Source organism: Peromyscus californicus, unplaced genomic scaffold (genome assembly GCF_007827085.1).
Source record: "Peromyscus californicus insignis strain IS unplaced genomic scaffold, ASM782708v3 Scaffold_10__1_contigs__length_136768540, whole genome shotgun sequence".
NCBI classification, from domain to species: Eukaryota; Metazoa; Chordata; class Mammalia; order Rodentia; family Cricetidae; genus Peromyscus; species Peromyscus californicus.
Window position 1 is genome coordinate 99,946,906 of NW_026294391.1, and position 24,891 is coordinate 99,971,796.

Genomic DNA, 24,891 nt, shown 5'->3' on the forward strand with positions numbered 1-24,891 from the left:
ATGAGCAATTAGGATTTGGCTAGAGCTGTGAACAAAGACAAAAGGGAAGCAGGTGATATAGTTAAAGGACAGTGGTGGTACTTGCCTTTCTGAAGAACAGCAATCAGCTCAAAGGTTCAAAATGTAGGCCAGGTCTTCAATACATTCACCGTAATTCCCTAGAGCAGGATTTCTCAAGTTCAGCACGATTGACATGTAGGGGAAGATGGCTCTTGGTTGTAGAATTTTTAGCAGAACTATAGGCCTCTTCCTGTAGAAATCAGTAGCACACACATACCCAAGTTGTGATAACCAAAAATATCCCCAGACATCACTAAACCGCCCATAGAGACCACGTGACTCTCTAACGAGAGCCGCTGCTCACAGTAATGGGAAGACATCACAAACACTCTTAGAGGGCTGAGGATGTAGGTCAGCAGGAGAGTGCTTACCTAGCATGTGGGAAACTGTCACATCTTCAGTATCCGTAGAAAAAAGAAAAAGAAAACATTTTGGTAGAAGGTAGTCTAATGTAATCAGCGTTTAAAGGAAGTAGGCAATGAATTTGGAAATGTGTAACGTATACTCTGAGAATGCAGAGAAACTGTAGATGAACTAGAAAAATGTCAAGGGGGTTATCCTGAAAGGGGACAGTGGTAGAGAGGATTGGAGAGCAAGTGCAAGGGAGGGAAACCTTGATAGGACAACCCCGTGTCCTGGAACTAGCCAACCTGCCCTGTGAACCTGATGGGAGAGACGCTACACAGAGACTTAAAGTCCTTGTTGGAGTAATTAAGATACAGATGATGGAGTCCTGGAAAGGGAGGGTGCATGTGAGGCTATGAAGACAGAGACTAAGACCGAGAAATGATGAGTTTGCTTAAGTACGGAGACTTGGCTTGTTCATCGTTGTGTTTCCCATAGTACTACATGTAGAATTGGTGTCAAACATTCTCAGCCAAGTTGGTTTTCTTTTTTCTCGGCTGATGGAGTGAATGAATGTGGAAAGAAGAAAGAAATGTAGCAAACGGCACTGCAGCATTTCTATGTGTACATGAATCTATAATATACGTCAACACTTCATTTGGATGTTTGTAGCACCCTTTATGAGAGACCGAGTGCAAGCATGTGAAAGAAATAAATATATTCAAAGAATGTTAGAGGATTGACTAGATGGCTTGGTGGGAAAAGCTAGCAGGCCTGACGATCTGAGTTTGATTTCTGAGATCCATATAATAGAAGAGAGAACTGACTCCTGCAAGTTGTCCTCTGACCACATTCATGCACTGGGGCACACATGCTCCTACATGTACGCGCGCACGCACAAACACACACACACACACACACACACACACACACACACACACACACACACAGTAAGATGTAGTAAAAAATGTAAAAGAATAGTAAAATGCGTAACTATCTGTTTTATAGATGATGTGGGATAAAGCAAAATACATGTATAAAAAAAGTATAGACATGTTCTTTACTGAGGCCCATTTAACTTCCCAAATCAGGTTAACTGGAGGCCAAGATTGTCTTAGAAAGCATGCAGGAGGCTTGGAGGCAGATCTTTCCAACCCCTACCCTGTCGCTGAGTATAGATTTGCCAAAAGTCAGTTGGTTTCTCTTCAAAGCCCATAAGTAAATTGCACTTGATATATGTATAGTTAAGCATTCTTGTCAGATAAGCTCACAGAATCCAAATGGCAAAATAACGGGGTGCATTAAGTCATTAACAAGTCCCCTGTCTCAGAATCTCACATTTCAGCAAGGTGATAGTCTAGTCAATATATCGCTCATGACTTAATTTTCTTATTGTTTCACATTTGCAAATTGGATCATGTTTCTGTTTGTTTCCATAACTAATAATGACTTATTTTAGTGTTTGCATGCCATGGAGATCCAAGTCATGATACAGTTTCTACCTGTAATTCTTATGCAACTCTTCCGAGTTCTCACAAACATGACCCATGAAGATGACGTTCCCATCAACTGCACCATGTGAGTTTCGGTGTTACAATGAAAGAAGCTATTGCGCCAGGTCTTTCTTCTTTTCTCATGGCTATAAACCTCCCTCTGAGAACTGTGATTGTTGTCTCATTGTCACTTGTCTGAAAGATTGTTTTTCATTTGCCTTTTGGTTTCTTTCTTTCTTTACTATAAAAACTTACAAATAAAATAAACAACACATGACTACATTAACCAGACCCAAAGTCTGTACATCTCACCAAACTTCTATGCAGTCAGAATAGCCATACACAATGGAAGCTGTGGAACTTCCCATTGGATTTTACACTTTTACTATCTATTATATTTTTATGCACTCAACCATCACCAGAACCAAAAGCTCCGTGACAGATGTAGAACTAGAAAAACAATTAGCCGTATATCTTCTTTCATAACTTGTGTTTATTACCGGTGTTAAGTCCTTCCTAATCCTCTATTAGCCTTGTTCTCTTTTATACTTGTTATATTGAGCCCACAGGCATATTTGTTTATATATATATATATTATATATATATATATAAGTTATTGCCTAGGTTCGACATATGATAAGAGACCATATTCTTTCTGAGATTGTGTGACCTCACTTAATATTATACATTCTAAGTACATTCATTTTTCCTGTAAATTTATTTTTATTTCTTTCTTTTTTCATTTCTTCTCTTTGCTTTTTTTTTTTTTTGACTTCTTGTTCAGAAGTATGATGTTTACTTTCCACGGTCATTTCCATTTTCCACAGTTTCTTCTCATATTGATTTATTTCAACATACTGTGGTTGAAAACTATACTTGATATGATTGCAATCTTCCTAAATCTTGTTAAGACTTTTTGAACAGCCTAATATATACTCTATCCTGGAGAATATTTTGTGTGCCCATAAGAAGAATGTGTCTTCTTTTACTGTTTAATGGAATGTGTTCTGTATCTGTCTTTTAGATGCATTTGTTTTAAGTATAGTTCAAGTCAAATATTTGCTTCTTAATTTTATATCCATTGTTGAAAAGGAGATATTGAAATCCTACACTGTCGCACTATTTACTGCTCCATGCCTATTTATAAGACAAATATAAATTTCAACTGACCTTTCTCTACCCATGTTCTATACTTGTGTTGTCCACTAAAGTATCCACTTACCCCATTTGGCTAGTGAGCACTTGAAGTGTGCCTGTATCTTCTGAGGAAGGAATACTTAATTGTAGTTCATTTTAGTTTTAACCAATAGAGCCACCCATGACCAGTGTTTCTCCTACTAGACAGAATGTGGCACGAAGCCATGAATTTTGACTTGGAAGAATAAGTTGTTTCTGTATGAAAACAAACAAGGATACATTGTAGGGTAGAGGGTAAAACACACTTGCATTTCAAAATGAAAGTAAGAGACTTTAATGAAGATGCTGAGCTCAGTGCTCGATGTCCCTGGCTTTGCTGCTTCTGCTGTTGCTACGGCCTCTTTCTCTAGACCCTAGGCTACAAACACCTGCATGCTATGTGTCCATCTCTACTGCCAGGAACAGTCCAGTTGAAAATTTAAGAAGCATTATCCTAATATAATGGTTCTCAACATGCGCTTCCCAGATCAGTAGCCGCGGTATCTTGAGGAAGCTTATCAAAATGCTAATAATCACTGAACTTTACCTCAGCCCTGCAAAGTCAGAAACACCAGACAAAGAGTCAGGCAATCTGTTCAGAAGCCTTCCAGGTGATGCTGGCGCTTGCTGAAGGGTGAGAGGCACGACTAGCCTCTTGAGTTTACCTCCAACGTTCATGTTATTTCACCTGCTCTGCCCCTCCTCCCCTTGACAGTTTTCATGCTGTCTTTCGTTTGTTTCTTTGGGTTGGGTTGGGTTTGGTTGAGACTGTAGCCCAGACAGGACTCAGACTCATGGTGATCTTCCTGCCTTAGCCTCACAAGTGCGAGGATTACAGGTATGCACCACCACTCCCAGCCACTTTACCTTTCTTTTCTGTCCCTTTTGTCCTCACTGGAAGGGATTTCAGTATTTACTTTACTTGAGCTCTTTTACAACATAGGGCTATGCCCATACTTTAAGTGAATACCTGGATTTAGAAAGGAGACGAAACATCCGGGCTGTCAAAATAAAGTATCCTTTTGAACCAGGAAGTACATTTTCCAAGGCTCTAAGTGTATATGAGGCACTGGAATCTTGTAGATTTAAGCTATCCTCACCTCTTCTGTTACCTCTCTTTTGTTGTTCGGGCATTTTGTTGGTTTGGTTTGGTTCTTTTCTTTTCTGGGTTACCCTGCTGTTATCTGAGAGTCACACTATAGTAATTAGTTGAAACATGACCTGCTCACTTTCACGACTGTCGTTTCAGGGTTCTCTTACACATTGTGTCAAAATGCCATGAAGAAGGCTTCGATAGCTACTTAAGATCCTTCATAAAGGTTTGTGGAGTAAAGCTTTCTTGCTGGATGATTTGACTGTTTCTCAGGACAGTTGTATCTGATAGTTCATTTGGTTCTATTTGCAGTATAGCTTCAGACCTGAAAAACCAAACACTCTTCAGACCCAGCTTATACACGAAACCCTGGCTACTACCATGATAGCAATATTGAAACAGTCTGCAGATTTCTTAGCCATAAATAAACTTCTAAAGGTAAGAATGGAAGACACAACTGGAAACAAAAACATCCTCCAAATACTTGTTGGTGACTTTCCATTTTAATTCTTGTTTTTATCCTTTTTGCCCCGGAGCCTCCTTCATTCTATTACATTGCACATGTATCCTTTGCAGAGCCTTGTTCACCCTCCCAATCCACCCCTTGTCCTCAATTAAATGTGTAAAAGATAAATTTCAGATGAGGCAGAATCTTGTATCTGATACAGTATATAGTTCGTAGACCTTTGGCTACCTATTTCCTAGCTCTGGGCTGCTATTAACGCATATCGAAGTTGAAATATTTGACAATATTGCTGCAGCTAGTAGGCACTCAATAAGTAGTAACTATTATTCTCATTATTTTTACTATTTCTTTAATTGGTGATAAAATTATGGGCCTTTTCGGATGTGTTGGCTAGAGACTTAATGCTAGCTTTCCAATTACATGATATGGCAACCACATAGGTCATATAAGATGTGCCAATTTTGCACCACAGCCGAAGATGATTATCCAAACTGAGTGTAGGCAGCAATAAGATTTATCATCTGATGTATTTGGGAAGGATGGCAAGAGGGAAGGGAAGGGGGACAAGAGAGGACAATAGGGTAAATATGATTAAAGTACATTATAATACATGTATGAAAATGTCATTAAACCCATTTAATATATGATTAATATAGGCTAATAAAAACTTTAAATGTTAACTGTACAGAATTTAAAAGAAGTAATACAAGTAGCTAAAAGGTGGTTTACTTTTACAACCAACCATGGCATTCCAAAACAGTGTCTGTGGTAAAATAACCCCGTCCCATGAAGCAAACCTTCCCATTCTCCCACTGGCCAGGGGTAGTTGGCCTTGCGGTAACAGCCCGGCCTTTTTGTCTGTGTGTTTGTTTGTTTGGGTCTGAAACACTGCAGAGGTATGCTGGGAGCCCTTGATAGTGGATTGGGATCACTAGAAAATGTTATCCACCCTCAGAGATGAGAACTCTAGTGATTTGTCAAATTTTTCAAAGCTCCGAGCATTTGGGCGACAGTTAAGGCTTGTGTGTTTGTTTTTCAGTACTCATGGTTTTTCTTTGAAATAATTGCAAAGTCCATGGCCACATACTTGTTGGAAGAGAATAAAATTAAGGTAAGTAAGCACAACAATAATTTCTTGATTAATTAATTAATTATGTTGGAGACAACCTGTAGTCCAGGCTGGTCTGAAACCCACGCTCAGCCTCCCAAGTACTTGGATTATTGGCCTGAGGCACCACATTAGGCTTATTTTAATTGATAAATGGTAATTTTTACATATTTATAAGAGTGGCATGTAACAAATATAGAGATAACTTTACACATAGCAATAATATACAAATCCCCTTTTATTCTCAACGATTCTTGCCCTTAACTCTTCCAATGTTATTTATAGAAACAATGGGAGGTTTGCATAAGTCTGAGGTCGCTCAGTTCTTACAGTTGAATGTGCAGTGTCTGCTATGTAGTAAGAAATAATTACAGGTAAGAGTCCACAGTCATTTGCATACAGAATGCATTGCCTTTAAAGTTGTGCACTCCTTTTGTGATTTGAACATGTTAGTGTTGAGGAGCTGGGGAGATGGCTTAGGGCTTGCCACTCTTCCAGAGGACCCAAGTGTGGCTCTAGCACCCACGTCAGGCAACTCCTCACCACCTGTTACTCCAGCTTCAGAGGATAGGATACCATCGTTTGGCCTCTACAGGTACCTCCCCAAACACACACATAAATACGATAAAATATTAAAAAAAAAAAGTCTGTTGAAAAGATTCAACTAGAGAAAGTAGCAAGTCAGACATATTCTTTCTCTTGGAAAGGAATAAAGTACATACAAAGTTTAAAAAGAGCTTTATATAATTAGATATATTTCTGAAATGTGTTATGTACATTCACTTGTTTTTTGTATTTTAATTTTCTTCTTCATTGTTGTTGTTATGTGTATGATGTGTGGGTGGGACCCCATGTGAGCCACCATGCATGCGTGGAGGTCAGAGGTCAACTTTTTGGCGCCTGTTCTCTCCTTCACCACATGTGGATTCTGTCTGCCAAACTGAGATAACCAGGTCTGCAGAGCAAGCATTTTACCCCTGAGCAGTCTCACAGGCCCCTCTTACTCGTTTTTCATTTTTTTAAAAGATACATGCTGAGAGCTCCTGACCTGAAATGCTTAGAACCGGAAGGGTTTCAGATTTCAGACATTTTCAAATTTTGTAATATGTGCATATACATAATGAGATAGGCATCTTTGGTACAGGACACATGTCTAAACATGAGACTCATTCATGTGTCATGGATACTTTATACACATAGCCTGAAGATAATTTTATGCTTTACTTTATATTTGCACCTGTGTTTTGACTTCAACCAGTCACATAACATCAGGTGTGGAATTTTCCATTTGTGGTGTCGAGTCAAGTTTCAAAAAGTTTCTGGTTTAAGAGCACTTCAGATTTGAGATTTTTCAATTAGGAACAGCCAACCCATACAAAAATGTTTTCTTAGCTATAGAAATTATAATAGTCAAGCATGTGAAATAAAATAAATATCCATCTCATAGGACTTTCATAGAGTATGTTGACTGAAACTGCGACACATGCTTATATTGTGTACCCGAAATGTGCCTGCATCCCAGGAGTGTGGATTCCAGAGTTGGGCTATATTGACCCATACTATGCCTAATGATAATTTCAAACACTTACGTTACCAGAGAATCAAATAGTTCCTGTAAGTTTAGGGTCAAGAATAAAGTATACTTTGGACAATTAGTGAAGTCATTTTTAGTGGAGAGAAAAATTATCCTTCATTTTAAAGCCACTTTCATGATGGCACATGTTTGGAAGTAAAATGGCAGTTGATTTATTTAGACCTTTTCAAACTCTCTTTTTCTATTTGTATTTAAGCTTCCCAGGGGCCAGAGATTTCCTGAGGCATATCATCATGTCTTACATTCACTGCTTCTTGCAATAATTCCCCATGTGACCATTCGCTATGCCGAGATTCCTGATGAGTCCCGAAATGTGAATTATAGCTTGGCCAGCTTCCTAAAGGTGAGTTAAAAGCAGCCAAAATATGTTAAGGATCTCTTCATCACTGAGAGGGTCTGGAAAGACAAAGGAACAACTTTTCCCCTTTCTCCTGGAAAAATTGCGTGCTTTTGGTTACTCCCCCCCCCCCCCCCCCCCCCCGTTGTTGAGGATTGAATAAAAGCCCTCTGCATGCTGCACAAATGTTGCACTACTTAACTATATCCCCAGCCCCCAGCTAGATTCTTACAAGGCTGTTGAAATAACTCTTTGGATTGACTGATAGATCAGATCAGCCAGGTTGAAACAAGCTGAAACAAGCAGGTAAAGAAGAGGCTCTGGCTGAACCAGAAGACAGGTCATGCTTATTTCACAGACATTTTAAATGGACTGCTGTTAGGTTGGGCAGTCGTTACTCCAGTCAGGCCCCACCAATCTTCATCATATCTCTGACTTTTTTCTAGTTCAATTGGCTTTTGGGTTCATGACTTTCTCTGTGGTGTGTGTGTGTGTGTGTGTGTGTGTGTGTGTGTGTGTGTACGTGTGTACGTGTGTACGTGTGTACGTGTGCAGGTACTGAGGCTGGAGCAGCACATCTATCAGTTACTGCCATATACATTCCTTTGGAACAGTGTCTCTCACTGAACCTGGAGCTAGCTAGGCTGGCAGTCCTAAAGCCCTAAATATCTTCCTGTCTCCCACATTCACCATGGTACTGGACACTGGGGTTACAGGAGTACACATGGCCATACCCAGCTTTTTTATGTAGGTGCTTGGATTCTAAGTCAAGTCCTCATACTACAGCAAGCGCTCTTACCTACTGAAGCATTTCTCACGCCCAAAGTTTTCAGCTTTTGAATTAAAGGTACCTATTTGCTGTTGTCAGCACAGGGTACATGTTGCTAATGCATATACATAAAAATTGTTTGCTTTGCTCAGTGGAGTTCCTTTGAGAGATGCCAGAAATCCCTATATTTACAAAAGATGGTAACTTTTACTTTTTGTTATTGTCATGTATCTTATTTTGAAAATTACACAGTTGAGGCCCTTAAGTCTTAATTCCATTGATAATTTATTTTGCTCTTTTTCATTAAGGTCGTCCAAAACCCTGACAGCTATTCTCATATTGTCTGTAAAAATGCCAAAGAAATTCAAATTATTTAAAGTCATGATAAGAGACACTTAGAATCACGTAACTAACCTTCCCTCTTTGTTTTCACAGCGCTGCTTGACGCTAATGGATAGAGGATTTGTGTTCAATTTGATAAATGACTATATATCAGGATTTAGCCCCAAAGATCCTAAGGTAAGTTCTAAGGACATAGTTGTAGTAGATATTGGACATTAGCACATGAAGTCAAAGGTGACGGTTACATTCTCTTCTGGAGGATTCAGAACTGCTCTTCTCATTTATGTACTTTAAGTATTGTCAAAAGCAAAGCCTATTGGATAGTGTTTGGAGGGGTCCCCAAGACCACCCACAGATTCAACAATTCGCTAACAGGATTCAACATATAGTTGTAATTCTGACCAACATTCACTGGAGTGATAGGATATGGATACTCAGCAGGATCAAGTGGAATCTGTGGTGATTGCCATGCAGTCCTCTCATGCTTTCTCCCTCTTGTGAAGGCATACTTCCCACTAGGGGTGAGAATACAGCCAAAAGACTGCAGCATTTCTCTTTAGAGTTTAGGGTTCTTTGAGATTGACCCAACTGGGATGATGGGGAATCAAGAAACAACGGATACACATTCAGAAAACCTGGGACTGGGTGAGCCGTGCTCTCTGATAGAGACACACCGGAAGTCCAGAAACTCAGTACGTTTATTATATGTAGCTTAATGGGGAGGCAGGTTTATTATATACAATTGATGGAGGAGGTAGGTGGTGGTCACTGTAGGGGAACAATCTCAGGATGCAGTCACGCAGGTTGCATCTGTAGGGGAATAGGAAGCTGTGGTTGATACTTCTGCACACACTGTCAACCTGTGTACTATGGCCAGGGGAAGGCCTTGCCATTCCCTGAGCCTGACCCAGGGTAGACTTTGCCATTTCTATGGGTCTGAGTCACTGGGGTTTTTGACATGGCTGTGTTCATGCCATGAATGCTCATACATACAGGGGTATACTCGTTTACCACAGTTCTTACTGGGGAACTGGTTTTGTCTTGAAGCAGATCTAAACTCTAGACTCTCAGAAAGGAAAGCAAAACAGGTGTTCACCATAAATCACATTGTTTGTACCAAGAGCCTAGCAGACTGGCACCAGGAACACAACCTTATCACACAGGGAACATGTCAAAATCCCTTTTCTCAGATGCCAGCCAACATCAGTGTTGCAACAGGCCTTTTAAAATCTACCACTCTTGGGCCGGCTCTGTTAACCCTTTCCTGTACAGATTGCACCTGCAAGTATCCTTTGGAAGATAAACACTTCCGTTGGGAAATTGAAGATCATTTTTCAATCATTGAAAAAATAAATGGCTGTACAATGAGATGTTGTATAATTTACCACTTAGGTTCTTGCTGAATACAAGTTTGAATTTCTCCAAACAATCTGCAATCATGAACATTACATTCCTCTGAACTTGCCAATGGCATTTGCAAAACCTAAGCTACAGAGAGTGCAAGGTATGTATTTGTATTTTCCATTATTTGGGATTGCGTTTTCTTTTGTGATAGCGATAGTGTAGCGTAATGTTTTCTGATGGAGCCAGTTAACTTGAAGGTAACTTGAGAATTGTTACCATCTGAAGATAGGGTTAGTAATGGCATTCTACATTTCCTTCATTGTATCAGTGGCAATAGTCTCAGTATGAAAAAATTGGATATGTTACATATATTGTTGCTAAAACACAGATTTCAGACACTAGTAAAATTTCTATCATAATAGTATATTGAATTTTATTTAAGACTAAATGAAAAAGTATATGAATGCATTTCAGCTGAAAGCATCAAAAAATAAATATAAAAAATAAAATGATAACTCGTATGTACTAAATTTATGAACTGCCTCAGTTTTAATCTCCATTGCTAGTTTTATTGAATGCTTCTTTGTTATGTAGCACTATTCTTATGTTATTATGTTTTTTATTTGTCCCTTTTCTTTTCATATATTAATTAGATTTTTTTTCATTTGCGGTGGACCGTTTGACTTCAGTAGGTAGGTTTAACTCGGTTCACTCTAAGGTAGTATGCTGTGTTTAAACACAATTGATTTGATGAATGGCCAAGATGAATGGGGGCTTTGTTTGCTTTTCAAATTCTCTCTAGACAAAGTGAGCCTTTAATTGCTTGTACCCCAAAATCTTTAAGGCAAGTGCTTGTTAGTCTCAAAATCAGCTTCAGTGTAATTTAGAGTCAACTTTCAAATGCCTGCTCTTAGAAAGCAAGTTCCTCTGTTCCAAGGCAGCTTGGGGACAAGGGATGGGCTGCGTATCTGTTTAAGTGTTTGTCACCTCTCTCAGGCTTGCTGCTTTCTGTCACCCTGTTGAAGGGCTACTTGGCCACAGTCTGGAAGGTGTGGTTGAATACACCAAATTGGATTTTTTTCAAGTCACTGAAGCAAAAAAATCAATTGCCATTTGCAAAATCTACCCAGATAAGTCCACCTTGGTTATTCAATGCTGTCCTTATATCTAGAAAGTGAATGGAATTCAGTAAAGAGCATGACAACACAGGAGAGTCGTATGCCTCTGCCTCGGTCTCTAGGGAAGTCTCTACTCAGGGCTAGTGGTTGTAGAAGTGGTGAAATTATAGCTAGTAAAACCACTTTCTAACAACCCCATTACTAAGTTGAGAGCACTCGCGGCTCACATACTCCCCCCCATATTTTGATAATGATGAGGAAGTTAGGGAAAGGGAGTGGACACAGCATTGGGATTTAGAATTAAATTGGACAGTTTGCAACAATACAAAATCCTAACTGGATATACTGCATTGCATTAAATTCTGAAGCAGCCAACAGAAAAAAAATGAAAGGCATTTTCTTTAGCTTTTTGCTTTATCTAAAATAAATGAAAATATAGTCTACTATAGAAATTACTAAATTTGATTCCAGCCTCCTCTGAGTTATTATAAGGCAAGTCTCAACCATAGAATTAATGTGTAGGATTTAACGGAGATCAAAAGATCTAAGAAGGAGTGAAAGATACAGTTTGCAGTGGTGATTTTATGAAATGGAAGGTCTGTATTGATGTGATGATGAATTGATGTGAGATGTGATGATGAATTGATGTGAGATGTGGTGGCTTTTGTATTATCATTGTGTCTACTGTGAATGTTCAGGCCAATATGTAATGATCACTGCAACAATCAATAATTCTGTTGGGCTGGTCAGATTGTCTTGTTTGTCTTCTTTTCCTACTTTATAAATATAAATGGATAAGGAAATCAAGCTTTATTCTAGAAAGTTGAGCCTATAGTTGAAATGAAATCTCTTCAGATATAAAGAAATGTGTTAAAAGATTGTAAAATATAGAATTATTTCATTCTAGGTTCTATTGTCAGAGTACTAAGACTTGAAGTAATTTAGGGGAAAAAGTATCTTCATGACTATCTTGCTGACTGGAATAATCATTAAAACAATCATCTATCCCTAATTAGGAGTGTTCTTATTTAGTAAAAATTTTGCATGCTCATTCTGTATTACAGAGGAATTGTTCAGATGGATTAATAATAAAAATTCTAGTTCTTGCTAGCATGACCACATATGATCAAATGATAATTACAGTATTTTAATTGTCTAATAATCAATTGTATATTTTTATTAAAAGTTATAAATCTTATTGTACTGCAGATTCCAATCTTGAATACAGTTTATCAGATGAGTATTGCAAGCATCACTTCTTGGTTGGTCTGCTTCTGCGGGAGACCTCCATTGCTCTTCAAGACAATTATGAGATCAGATATACAGCCATCTCCGTCATAAAGAATCTCTTGATAAAACATGCATTTGATACTAGATACCAGCACAAGGTAAGGATGTCTATACAGTTCTTGGGAGCACACTAGTAAATTTCTCCTAAGATTTTTTCATTTCAGATGATGTTTACAGTGGAGAACAAAGTATGAATATCAGTGAAAAGGTATTTTTATAGATAAGTTATTTTTTCCATTTCAGGCCATTAAATTTTTTTAAATACCTGTAATAACTTGAAGAAAAACATTTTCTCAAATCATTTTTTAATATTTTGATGCTGGGTATGGAACAAGCCATGATCCTGCACATAGTGATATATATTCAACCACTGAGCTCTGTATCACCAGCCACTCAAACCATATTTTTAAATTAACATATATTAAGGTCTGTGTTTATGTGACAATGAAATGAGAATAGATTGTTTTATGTGTTTTTCTTATATTTAGTATAAATATTTGGGCCAGTCAAACTCTTTCATGACTTCCTATATAAACTAATTAGGACTTTTGAAAAGTCATACAGGAACTGGAGAGATGGGTCAGGAGTTCAGAATACTTGCTGCTCTTGCAAAGGACTGCAGGTTGGTTCCAATATCCACATCTGGTTGCTTAACCACCTGTAACTTCAGTTCCAGGGAGATCCCACTCTTCTAGCCTCCAAGGGCAGCTGTGTTCACATGGACATACACATACACACAAACATACAAAACATCATATAGAGTTGTACCATGAATATACTGTCAAATACCTTAATGCCCTTCAATAGAGACACATATCCCTAAATAAATATATTGATATTTGTTCAATAAGACATATTAAGTTTATCATATATAAAATACATAATATGAATAGTTCTTTATACTAAAAAGATGTTATGATAGGATTTTACTGTCGATAGCCATGGATGTGGCTGTAAATCTTACATACATTTAACATTGTTTATGTGTGACCATAACTCTGGTTGCTGTCTGCTACTACTTTAAATATGTATTTAAATGTCATTAACATTGCAATTTAAGGGCATGGAAAATTAAACTACAAACTGAGTTAATTTGGACTAACCCTACATTATTTCTCTGGTATTTAGTAACTCAAGGAAATATATTTCATGTTTGACAACACAGCCTTTAATTTTTAACATTCATATATAAGAAAAACATAGAATATAATTTGTTATTATAATTAATTTGAAAACCTGATTTACAGGTGAATTTGTTTCTACAGTTTTCTTATCTGTTGTATTTTCTAGCTACCAAGATTTTTTTATTTGGAAATATTGCCAGATTTTTTTCATGATTCTGGCTGAAAGGAAATTGACTCCTTCATTTTATGATATAAATTATTTTATTGTAGTCTGTGATATCTTTGCCAAATTATAAATAATGTAACACTGATGTTGCAAACACTCTTTTCCTTTATGTGGTTGTGATTGAAAGCTGTCACTGGACTCTGTCTTATGAGTAAGTCCAAACGGCAATTGGGAGGACAATTAGTCCTCCCAATTTTGTAGCTATTAGCTCCCTTGTAGTCTTTTAATCTGATTTTTGGGGCCGATTTCATTCATTTGACGTATATACATATTATTTATCAATAAAGTTTGGATATTTTTCAGAACCAGCAAGCCAAAATAGCACAGTTGTACCTCCCATTTGTTGGACTGCTCTTGGAAAATATACAGCGACTAGCCGGCCAAGATACTTTGTATTCTTGTGCAGCCATGCCTAATTCTGTAAGTGTGAATGCATTTCTCTTTGGAGTTACATCTTGTTTTACCTGATGCACTTGGAATTGAGGTCATCTGCTATATGATCTCAATTGTAAGCAATTATTTTTCAGTATATTTTACATTTTTCCTGCTTTTCCTAGAGCAATGCTTCTCATCCAACAATGTGGGGATATGTTAGAACCCAGATCTTAATTCAGTAGGCCCTAGGCTGAGGTTCAGAGGCCGTGTGTCTAACAAGCTTTGGTTACCTTTGTCTAGCCCAAAGGATACATTTTGAATAACAAGGCCCAAAAGAATAACACAAATGCCTTGTTTCTATTTTGTTCCTTAAAGTTTGCTGCTAATTAACACACTTTAGTGTTTTTATTCATCTGGAGAACGAGATGAAAGCACCTTCCCTTCCAGAGCATCAGACACTGGGGGGTTAAGACTCCTTTGCTTCTCCCTATCCTCGGGAGTCTCTGATTAGTATTTCTTGGTAAGTCCTTATAGTTTATTACAGCTGGGTGAGCTTTCTTTCTAGTCCCCTTAGTGACTTAAGACTTACTTAAGGCACTTAAAGGGTGACTAGGTTTCTGTCTGTCATAACAACCTTTGCCCTTGCAATAATTAAACTATTCCTTCCCCACCTTAGACCTAAAAGAGTTTCTGTCAGTTGCTCCTAGTTTTGCCCTCTAGAGACATGTAAAAGATTTGTTTCCACCTTCACAATTTGTCCCTTCCACATATGCTTCTAAATTTTTCTCCAGGACACATATCACCATTTGGTCATTTGTTCCAAGCCATTTATTTATTTTCTTGGTCAATGCTTCTGGATACTCTCCCATTTGCCAGTGGCCCTACTAAAACAATGATGCAGGCCACGTGCCAACACTTGAAAGGCTGGGGCATGATGATGCAAATTCAAGGCAAGCTTGGGCTACAGAGTAAGACACTACCTCAAAAAAAAAAAAATTGTGCCCAAATTGTATGCTTTGTACTTGTTGGCCCGTGTACATGCTAACTCCTATCCCTCTTCATATTCTGAATGGTCCAAGATCATCTATGTACTTTGCGTAGTCATTTCATATTGTTCGGTGACAGGTTGAACTCTGCTTTACAATATAATCTGGAAAAACTTTCCCTGTAAAATGCCCCTACTAATTTTGAAAACCACTCCTAAGTTCCTGAGAAAGAGCTTTTTAAAGATCAGTTAAGGGCAGAATTTTATTTTCATTTTTAATTATGTGTTTATGCATGTGTCAGAGTGTGGGTTTGTGCATGAGTACAGTTGGCTATGGACACCAGAAAAGAGTGTCAGATGCCCTGGAGCTGGAGTTATGGGCAGTCAACATGGGTGCTGAGAAATGAATTCTGGTCAAGAGCAATTAGGCACTCATAATTTCTGAGCCATCTCTCCAGCTCCATTTGTTTGTTTTCTGAGATAGGGTCTCACTATGGCTATAGTTCAGGCTGGCTTGGAACTTGAAATGATTCACATGATTCGGTGTCCTGAGTGCTAGGGTTACTGGCATGCATCACCACACTGGATGGAAAAGCCACTTCTTAAGCTTGCCTGGTGGCTTTCTTGCTTGTGGCACTTGATCGTGTTAATGAGTGGAATGTGGATGTAATCTCACTGGGTGTCACATTGGTCTTTCTTCACACAGTAGTTCATGGTCAAGTTCATTCCACACATTTGACAGTGATATTTGGAAATGTTTCACTATCTGTCCTTTCTTTTATAGCTCATGTTCACTTAGAGACTTTCATTACACTTCAACTTCTAGCATTGTCCCTGGTTCCAAGGAAGAGAACTGAACAATATTGAGATTATGCCAATTGCAACCATCTAATTATATCATTTGGTCAGAGGTTATGATTACTACAGTATGCTAGCAGCCAATTTTTTAAACATGCTACTTAAATACTAATAGTACCTGATGTAACTTTCACAGTGAGCTTTGTTTTAAAATCAGGGACAATCTAATTCAGATTTCTTGTGCTAGTTTAAAAATTGGTTAAATGACTCAGGCACTGTATTCTGTTACAGGCATCCAGGGATGAGTTTCCATGTGGCTTTGTTTCACCTACAAACAGAGGGAGCCTGACCACTGACAAAGACACAGGTAATTAAGCTCTTTAATGAGTATGCATCACATGAGTGTTTAGAAATGTACCTCTACTCTTTTTGAAATATTCCATAAAACTATACATAGCTTGATCTTTCCTGAAGTTTAGTTAAAACATGACTCACATATGCAGCCACATTTTCTAGTTTGTCTGAGCAGGATCAAAATGGCTAAGTATAGTGAAAAAACTAGAAGATAAAAACAAAAAACAAAACACAGTGGTTTCCTCTCCTCTCAACTTTCATCAATATTGGGCAAGACACTTCCTTTTCTAGGTTTGTTTCTTTACCTATAATATAGATAAGCTGTCTTGTGAATTATGTGGCTTTATTACATGACTTCCAAGGAATTGTAATACATAGCCAATTGTTTTGGAGGGGAAAATCACTTCACCTTTACTTGTTTCCTTGTGGTGTTTTGATATATGAATTTCACATTTTAGAAGGCCAGGATCTATTCCCTGTAATATATATTTACTTAAAATAATGTAGTACTTAGTTTTAAAATTATTTTGATGGTTCTTCCTGTTGCTAACAAGAACTTGGACTTTTTTCCAGCCTATGGGTCTTTTCAAAATGGTCATGGAATTAAGAGGGAGGATTCAAGAGGTTCCCTTATCCCAGAAGGAGCAACAGGATTTCCAGATCCTGGCAACACTGGTGAAAATGTAAGAACCTAAACATATAGGATAGATAGCCTGGTGACTAGGCTACCAAGATCTTTTAAAATAAACATGCAGCTATATTGTCTCTTATAGTCTATTTTGGATCTATAAAATGCATCCCACAATTCTTGAATATTTTAGTAGTACCTTTCTATCCCTGCAGTTGCTACTTAGATGTCTTTTTCCCCCTTAAGCATAGTTATATAGACGAATTGCTAAACAGTCTTATTAAATGAAAAAACCCAGAGCCAGATATCGGGGTTAAAACCTGAGAGATCAGAGGAATAGGAAAAGCCACAAGCCAACCTCACCTTACCGACCCTCAGCTTCCAAAGAGACCTGCTTTCTGTATACCTATGCCTATATGCCATTCTCTTCTGCTATCTCACTTCCTCTTCCTGCCCAGCTCTATCACTTCCTGTCTATCACTACAGACCTCCAAACCTTTATGGTTAACTAGTGTTGGAATTTAAGGCGTGTACCACCACGCATGGCTCTCTTCCCAGTGTGGCCTTGAACTCATAGAGATCCAGACAGATCCCTGCTTCCCGAATGATAGGATTAAAGGAGTATGCTACCATTGCCTGACTTCTATGTTTAATATAGTGGCTGGCTTTTTCCTCTGATGCTCAGATAAACTTTATTGGGTTGCACAAGTAAAATATCACCACATAGTTGGTGTGAGTTTTTTAGTGGAAATTTGAGACAAGGTTTTGCTAAGTTCAAGCATGCCTCAAACTCCTTCTGTTGCCCAGACAAGTGTTGAACTCACAATCTCCTGCTTCCACCTCCAATTTACTGCTTTGAACTGGGGTGTTACTATGTTGCTCAGGCTGATGTCAAACTTCTGGCCTCAAGCAATCTTCTTGTCTCATCCTCCTGAGTAATTGCAATGACAGGCAAATACCACAATGCCTAGTTTTGCTGTAGCTCACTGTAACCTAGAGGGGAGGTTCCAGTTTAAAATTTCTAAACTGCCTTGCATTTTAACCAAAACATATCAGCACAGGGCTGATTCAATCTTTCTTTTTAAAAAATAACATTTTTTAATCAATTAAATTTTTTCATTTATTTTACATATCAACCAGTTTCCCCTCCCTCCTCTCATCCTGTTTCCTCCCACCCCCTCCTGCCCTGTTTCCCATCTACTCTCCCCACCCCTGCCTCCCATCTATTCCCCCATCCACTTCTCCATCTCCATTCAGAAAGGGGCAGGCCTCCCATGGGTGTCAACAAAGCATGGCATACATCAAGTTGAGGCAGGACCAAGCTCCTCCCCCTGCATCAAGGCTGGGTGAGGCAACCCAGCATCGGGAATAGGTTCCCAAAATAAAAAAAAAAATTGAGAGAAACTTTAGGTCCTCAAGTGGACAGTCCTAGAGTCGTCTAACTCTTCCATCATATTGTTTTAAGCCTAAAAGTAAAATATAAAATGTGTCTGCCTGAGGCCAAAATACCACATTTTAGACAGTAAAGTTCTGTGACATTATGTAAAATCATATATTACTTAGAAGGATCTGTAAAGTATTTTTAAAAATAGTGAACTCCCATTCCTGTTTTTTTTTTTTTTTGGTTTTTTGAGACAGGGTTTCTCAGTGTAGCTTTGCGCCTTTCCTGGGACTCACTTGGTAGCCCAGGCTGGCCTCGAACTCACAGAGATCCGCCTGGCTCTGCCTCCCGAGTGCTGGGATTAAAGGCGTGCGCCACCACGGCCCGGCCCATTCCTGTTTTTAAGTGAAACTGGGATTTTGACTTAAGCCAGCCACACCTGACCCCATGTTTAGAAATCAGCAATTTTCCTACTATTTTGTGGCATGTTCGATGTGCATCACAGTCACCTAGAGGGCTTAAAAGAAGTGGCTGCACCTCACCCTCAGAGTGTTAGTAGGTCTGAAACAGGGCCTGCTAATTTGTATTTCTAAGTCCTCAGGTGATGCCACTTCTGCTGGTTGGGAAGCACCCCTTAAGAACCACGTGAATATACATCTTTGAACCTTTGAGTAAATAGTAATTTATTCACAAAGGTTCCTATTTCACACTATTTTGAATTGTGATCATACTGTCATAGATAAGGTCAGAGCAATTAAATAACTTACTAGTAAATGGCTGACAAGCAATCAGAACCAAGGTTTGTTTCACTCCAACTCCAAGTTCTTAGTAAGTCCTACCCTAGTTCTATGTTCCCTCTTAGCTCAGCTCAAGAGTACTGATTTATTAGCAAGGGTAAAGCTTTGTATTGTTGTCCTATTTATATAAAACCTCAAATAAACGAGATCTTGCCATGATTTGGTATTTAAACAGACCTCATTAAATACTAGGAACATCATTATTTTGATATAATTTGGAAATATTACCTGGCCCTCCTTAATTATTGTAATAATTAGTCCTTTTAAAATAGATTATTTGATGGTTGGGAGTTGGATATTAGTACATTCTAAGTAGTGATTCAAATTTAAAAGTGTAATTTTTAGGCAGCAATGGGGAATTAAACCCAGGAACTTGCATATGGTAGGCAAGTGATCTACTTTTGAACTTTATCTCTAGCCCTAAAATGTCTGTCATGCTTTCACATACCTTAATTCCCTCCTTCACATAAAAGCTATTCTTCCTGAAAGTTATATATTTTAAAATTTTGCTATTATAACATAAAGCATATGGAAGTAAAACATAAATACATAATTAACGGCTATGTCTTTATGAAGACCCCAAAGTAATTTCCAGTGATATTACTAGGTACTGTAGCAATGAAGACTCAGCCCACTTGTCTGTCAAATATGCCATAAAATTTGTTTTTATAGTTTTCTCAAATAGGACAGGTAGTTAAAAAATAACTGAGATTAAGGCTGTGTAAAATTGCCATATTGTTCCCTAAGTCTCCTCTCTTTTAACTTACAGACCCGACACAGTTCTTCAAGGAGTAGTGTATCCCACTATAATCGTCTGGATCAGTATGAAATCAGAAACCTCTTGATGTGCTACTTATATATAGTAAAGATGATTTCTGAAGGTAAGAAATGAGCATATTCAGCAGGAACTCTACTAGACATCCCCCCCTCCATGGGTTCAGGCCTATAAATTGAGAACATGCATATTAGAAACAGATCTTTAAAGATTTAAGTCATAAAATATCCCTTAAGATGAATATTAAAATAAGTTCCTGTGGATTTGAGTCTGATATAATTTAAAAATAACTATTGATTAATTTATAAAAATTATGCAACAATTTTAAAGGATTTTTATGCAAAGCATAAAATATGTTAAGTAGTTAATATAACAGGAAGGAAATAACCACAATACAAAATTAACATTTTAGGCTTTATTTGACTCAGGATTTGAAAAACATAGAAACAAACAATCAGGGTTTTCTGAAGGTAGGGGTTGCCACCATTGTCTCTGCAGCACCACTGGCGTTGTCTGGGGTCAGTCATTGTCTCTGCAGCACCACTGGCGTTGTCTGGGGTCAGTCATTGTCTCTGCAGCATCACTGGTGTTACTTGCAGTCAGACTGTCAGGCTGGCTGCTTCTCTTCTTGGAGAAGAATGGTATTATCTCCTAGCATCACTAGTTTTCTTTTATATTATATGACTGTCTATAAACAAGGGGTTAACTACATGCCCTCAAAAGTTAAAATTATTTTCTCTCAAATGCCACATTTATTTACACAATTCCCACCCTCTTTTTCCATTTCTCAATATTTTGCTCAAAAAGTATCCACTAAAGTAGGCATTGTACAGTGTACACAGGTAACATTATATTCCTCATAAATATGTATAATTAACAAAGTACATGTAAACTAATGGTAGAGTACATGGCTAGCATATGTGAGACCCTGGGTTCAATTCCTAGCACTAAAAAAAAGAAAGAAAATTTCTTAGCACTGCAAAAATTAGTAAGTAAATTTAAAATAAATTCAAAGTGCACCTAGTTTCTAATCACCATAATCATGTAACTTTTATAATTAAAATTTCTTTAATATTTTTATTTATTTTTGCTTAGTTGTTGTTGTTGTTTTTTTGAAACAGTCTCATTATGTAACCCTAAATGGCCTCAAACTTGCTGTGTAGACCAGGCTATCCTCTGCCTCTCAAGTGCTGGGATTAAAGGCATGCACCACCATGCCCTGCTTATTTGATTTTTTTATGTGTATGTGTACCACATGTATGCCTGGTGCCTGCAGAGGTCAGAAGAGAGCATGAGATCCCCGGGAACTGGAGTTACAGATGGTTATAAGCCACCATGTGGGTGCTGGGAACTGGCCGCAGGTCCTTTGCAAGAGCAACAAGTGCTCTTACCTGCTGTGTCATCTCTTCAGCCCCAATTTATGTAATTCTTGGAGACAGGGTCTCACTATTTATCCAAAGATGGCAACTCCTGATCCTCTTGCTTCAGCCTCTTGAGTGCTAGAATTACAAGGGCACACACCACACTTGGCTGTTTCATTTTTTCCCACCACACTTGGTTGTTTCATTTTTTTCCCCTGGTGTCAGATGATGAACCCAGGGCCTTGCACATGCATATGCAAATGCTTCACTGCCACTAAATACCTAGGCCATATTTTTGAACTTTTTTTTGGTTACTAGAGACATGAACCCGGGGCCTAGCACATCAGCTATATACCACCAGCCTATTTTATCCATTTTATTGACTATTACATACTTTATTTTTGTGACACATAAACATTAAAACAGATTAGTCAGATATGAATAACAAATTCTATAGTACATCAATACAACAGTCTTTTTTTTTCATAGTCAAGGATGGTCTTGAATTCACAATCCTCTTGCCTATCTTCCAAATTTTAGAACTAGAGGCAGCTGCTAGCATGCTCAATTATTTTTTGTTTTAATTTTTTTCTGGTGGTGGGGATGAAATCTAGGGCTTGGCACATAAATATCTTTACCCATTTTTAGTAAACATTACTTGCTTTTTTGTGATAGTACAAAATAATATAAGTAAAATGAATAATACAAATTATACAAATAATATAAAATTATACAGTACAAATTACGCAAATAATACAGATTACTAGATAAGTTGATGGCCAATTAACTGTAGAAATATTAAACCCATTAGCCACATATGAATAAAAAACTGTGAAATATGTTAATACAACTCAAATAGTTTTTTTTTTTCTTTTTGAGATGGAATCTCACTATTTAGCCTAGCTTGGCCTGGAACTAACCATGTAGCACAGGCTAATCAGCCTCCTAAGGGCTGGGATTCTACCATTTCATACCGAAAAACAATACAAATAATTCTGCAATCTATTGGTTTCAAGAATATACAACTTAAGAGTAAACTGTCAAAATTAGATTGAAGCTCTGTGATGGGCATCCATGTTTTGGAAAAGAAGTAAAATAATTTTTAAAACCAGAGGTTCATTTCAGGAAATAATAGATTACCTAATAACAACCACAACTCATGCTTTGCCTTCCCACAAAGATAAAAAATGGGAGAATATGGAAACTGATTATGATGTTTATGGGGTTTCTTTATTAGAACCATGAATATTCTAAAACATTTTATCACAATTATAATAGTTTTGTAATGTTGAAAGAAATATTGTATTGTTGGCTCTTGGAATGAAAAAATTTAGAGTATGGGAATACTCCTGGTTAAATTCATTCTTTTTTGTATGGATTTAACAAAAGTATTCCTGTACCATTAATTCATCTATTCCAAGAGCCAACAATAAAAAAGATATCCAAGAGATACATGGGGAAAATGCAAAAGATAAATACTTGGGTATTTCTGAGCAAAGAAAGTAAAAGGACAGAGCATGGGGGAGAGGAAAGATACATCGCTGACTACTTCTCTCCTTCTAATCCAGTGTACACATATAGACAGACAAGTCTGGATGCATGTTTTGATGTCACAGATAAAACCATGACTTTTCTTTCTTATGAATGTAATAGTTTCCCTTATAAATAGAGCTTTGCTTAGTCTGCCAAATATTTTGCCCTTGTTATTGAAGTTGTTCTTCTGTTCCTGCTTTGTGGTTTCAGGACATTTTCTTTCTTTCTTTCTTTCTTTTTTTCTGGAGCTGAGGACTGAACCCACAGCCTTGTGTTTGCTAGGCAAGCAGTCTACCACTGAGCTAAATCCCCAACCCCATCATTTTTAGTAACTCATATATATGTGGTCTACATCAAATCTCTTTATCTTGTTATGTTTAAAGTCACACTGCATGCCATAAAGTCATGCTCATTTTATTTTAAAAAAAAAATGTTCACTTCTAGATCCTTTTCAATGGGTTGGTTCTACTGACCTTATCTTGTCTAGTAAATAGTATTTCCATTACTCTATATCCATTTAAATGTTGAGCTCCTATAAGTTCATATCATTCAAGTGCTCATAGCTTTTTAAATTTTGTTATAATCTTAGTAACTTTAATGTAAACTTTTGTAATCTTAGTAACTTTAAACTTTTGTTCTACTTGTACACATTTTTTTTTGAGGACAGGGGTGTTCTGAAGAGTTTCCTTCTCTGTCCTCTACATTTTGCTAACAGTAATAAACTATTTTAGGATCCTAAAGGGCATATGTCCAAGTTCTTAAGTCATATTGCTTTATTCATTGTTAGTTCCATAGTCTGAATTTACAGGAATACTATCTTATTGAAAAAACACATTTTCCTTGGAAGAAAATGTGAAGGGAAGCTGCAACTTCTTCCTTTTTATTTCTTAATTTTTCTTTTCAACACACAGGTTCCTGAAGGAACCCTCTCAGAATCACTTTTAGGCTTTTCACAAGTTCTTATATTTTCAGATTCACTAGTATTATTCAGAGGTTTTTCCATGGAAGGTAAAGGAGCATTACCAGATTTCATTGGAATGTCATTTTTGTATCTGAAACCAGAGAGTGCTAATCTCCTTCTCTGAACGTATTTTGAAGTATAGTCCACAGGAAACACCTGTGCAGTGTTTGATTTTTTTTTCTTTGTCAGAGGTGGCAATACATTACTAGGCTTACAAGGCATGTTTTCCTCTGAGGTTTCAGATACTATTATAGCTTCTCCAGAGGACACGCTGGAAAGGCTCCAAGTAAAGGTATTTTTTTCCCATTGTTGTGTTTTTTTTACTCCAGAAAGGCTGGAGATACTAATCAAGTCATCTTTCTTTGAAGTTTCCAATGTAGTTGTTAAAGAATAAGCTGTACATGAGGGTAAGACACTGGCCTCTTGGGCAAGATTTTCCTCAACAGATGGAGAATCCATAGAAGTCTCTGGCACTTCCATGATTCCCTGACTGCTTACCATGATTCCCTGACTGCTTAGTTGAGGTGGATTATCATCTGGATTTGGTTTTCCGTCCAAATCACATAGAGATTGTTTCTGTTCATTATGTGGTTCCATAACATTCCTAGGAAACAACTGTACTGGTTGGGAAGGCTCCTTTACTATATAAACTTGTTTCCTTTTCATTTGAATACTGGGAATGAAATCCTCATAATCGCTATCTGAAAAACTCAAAGGAATACGTGGCAGGCTTACTTTTATCTTTTCAGAAAGCTTTCTATTTTCTTCTTTTAATTTGCTATTTTCTACAGTGAGCTCAGCAATCTCCGCTAGACTTTTCTGTTGCATGTTACTAAATTCTTGCTGTAGCATTTTCCTGTATGTTTCATTCATTAAACAGCGCTCACATGATTTGGAATCGGAGGCCTCCCGTGTCTCCATCCCTGGTTTATTCTTTGCTACTGGGCCACACCGCCTTCCCTCTGTCAACCTGGCTTTCCTCATATTGGTCAATTTCATCTGTAAGCGGTGAAGCTCTTTATCATGGATGTCCTTCAGTGCTAACCACGCCTTTTTAA

General features: G+C 37.7%; 1 protein-coding gene across 3 annotated transcripts in view; it reads left to right on the top strand.

Moving 5' to 3' along the window:
- The window catches only part of Dock11 (dedicator of cytokinesis 11), a 187,185-nt gene that overhangs the window by 106,956 nt on the left and 55,338 nt on the right, over positions 1-24,891 (top strand). For 2 of the 3 annotated variants that reach the window (XM_052738112.1, XM_052738114.1), the window contains exons 24-36: positions 1,865-1,983; positions 4,324-4,393; positions 4,480-4,605; positions 5,673-5,744; positions 7,532-7,678; positions 8,877-8,960; positions 10,176-10,287; positions 10,781-10,819; positions 12,455-12,633; positions 14,189-14,305; positions 16,335-16,410; positions 16,971-17,080; positions 19,973-20,084. In XM_052738112.1, coding sequence (XP_052594072.1) covers positions 1,865-1,983; positions 4,324-4,393; positions 4,480-4,605; positions 5,673-5,744; positions 7,532-7,678; positions 8,877-8,960; positions 10,176-10,287; positions 10,781-10,819; positions 12,455-12,633; positions 14,189-14,305; positions 16,335-16,410; positions 16,971-17,080; positions 19,973-20,084 — 1,363 coding nt within the window. The remainder of the gene's footprint in view (positions 1-1,864; positions 1,984-4,323; positions 4,394-4,479; positions 4,606-5,672; positions 5,745-7,531; positions 7,679-8,876; positions 8,961-10,175; positions 10,288-10,780; positions 10,820-12,454; positions 12,634-14,188; positions 14,306-16,334; positions 16,411-16,970; positions 17,081-19,972; positions 20,085-24,891) is intronic. The other variant, XM_052738113.1, reaches the window with a different exon arrangement.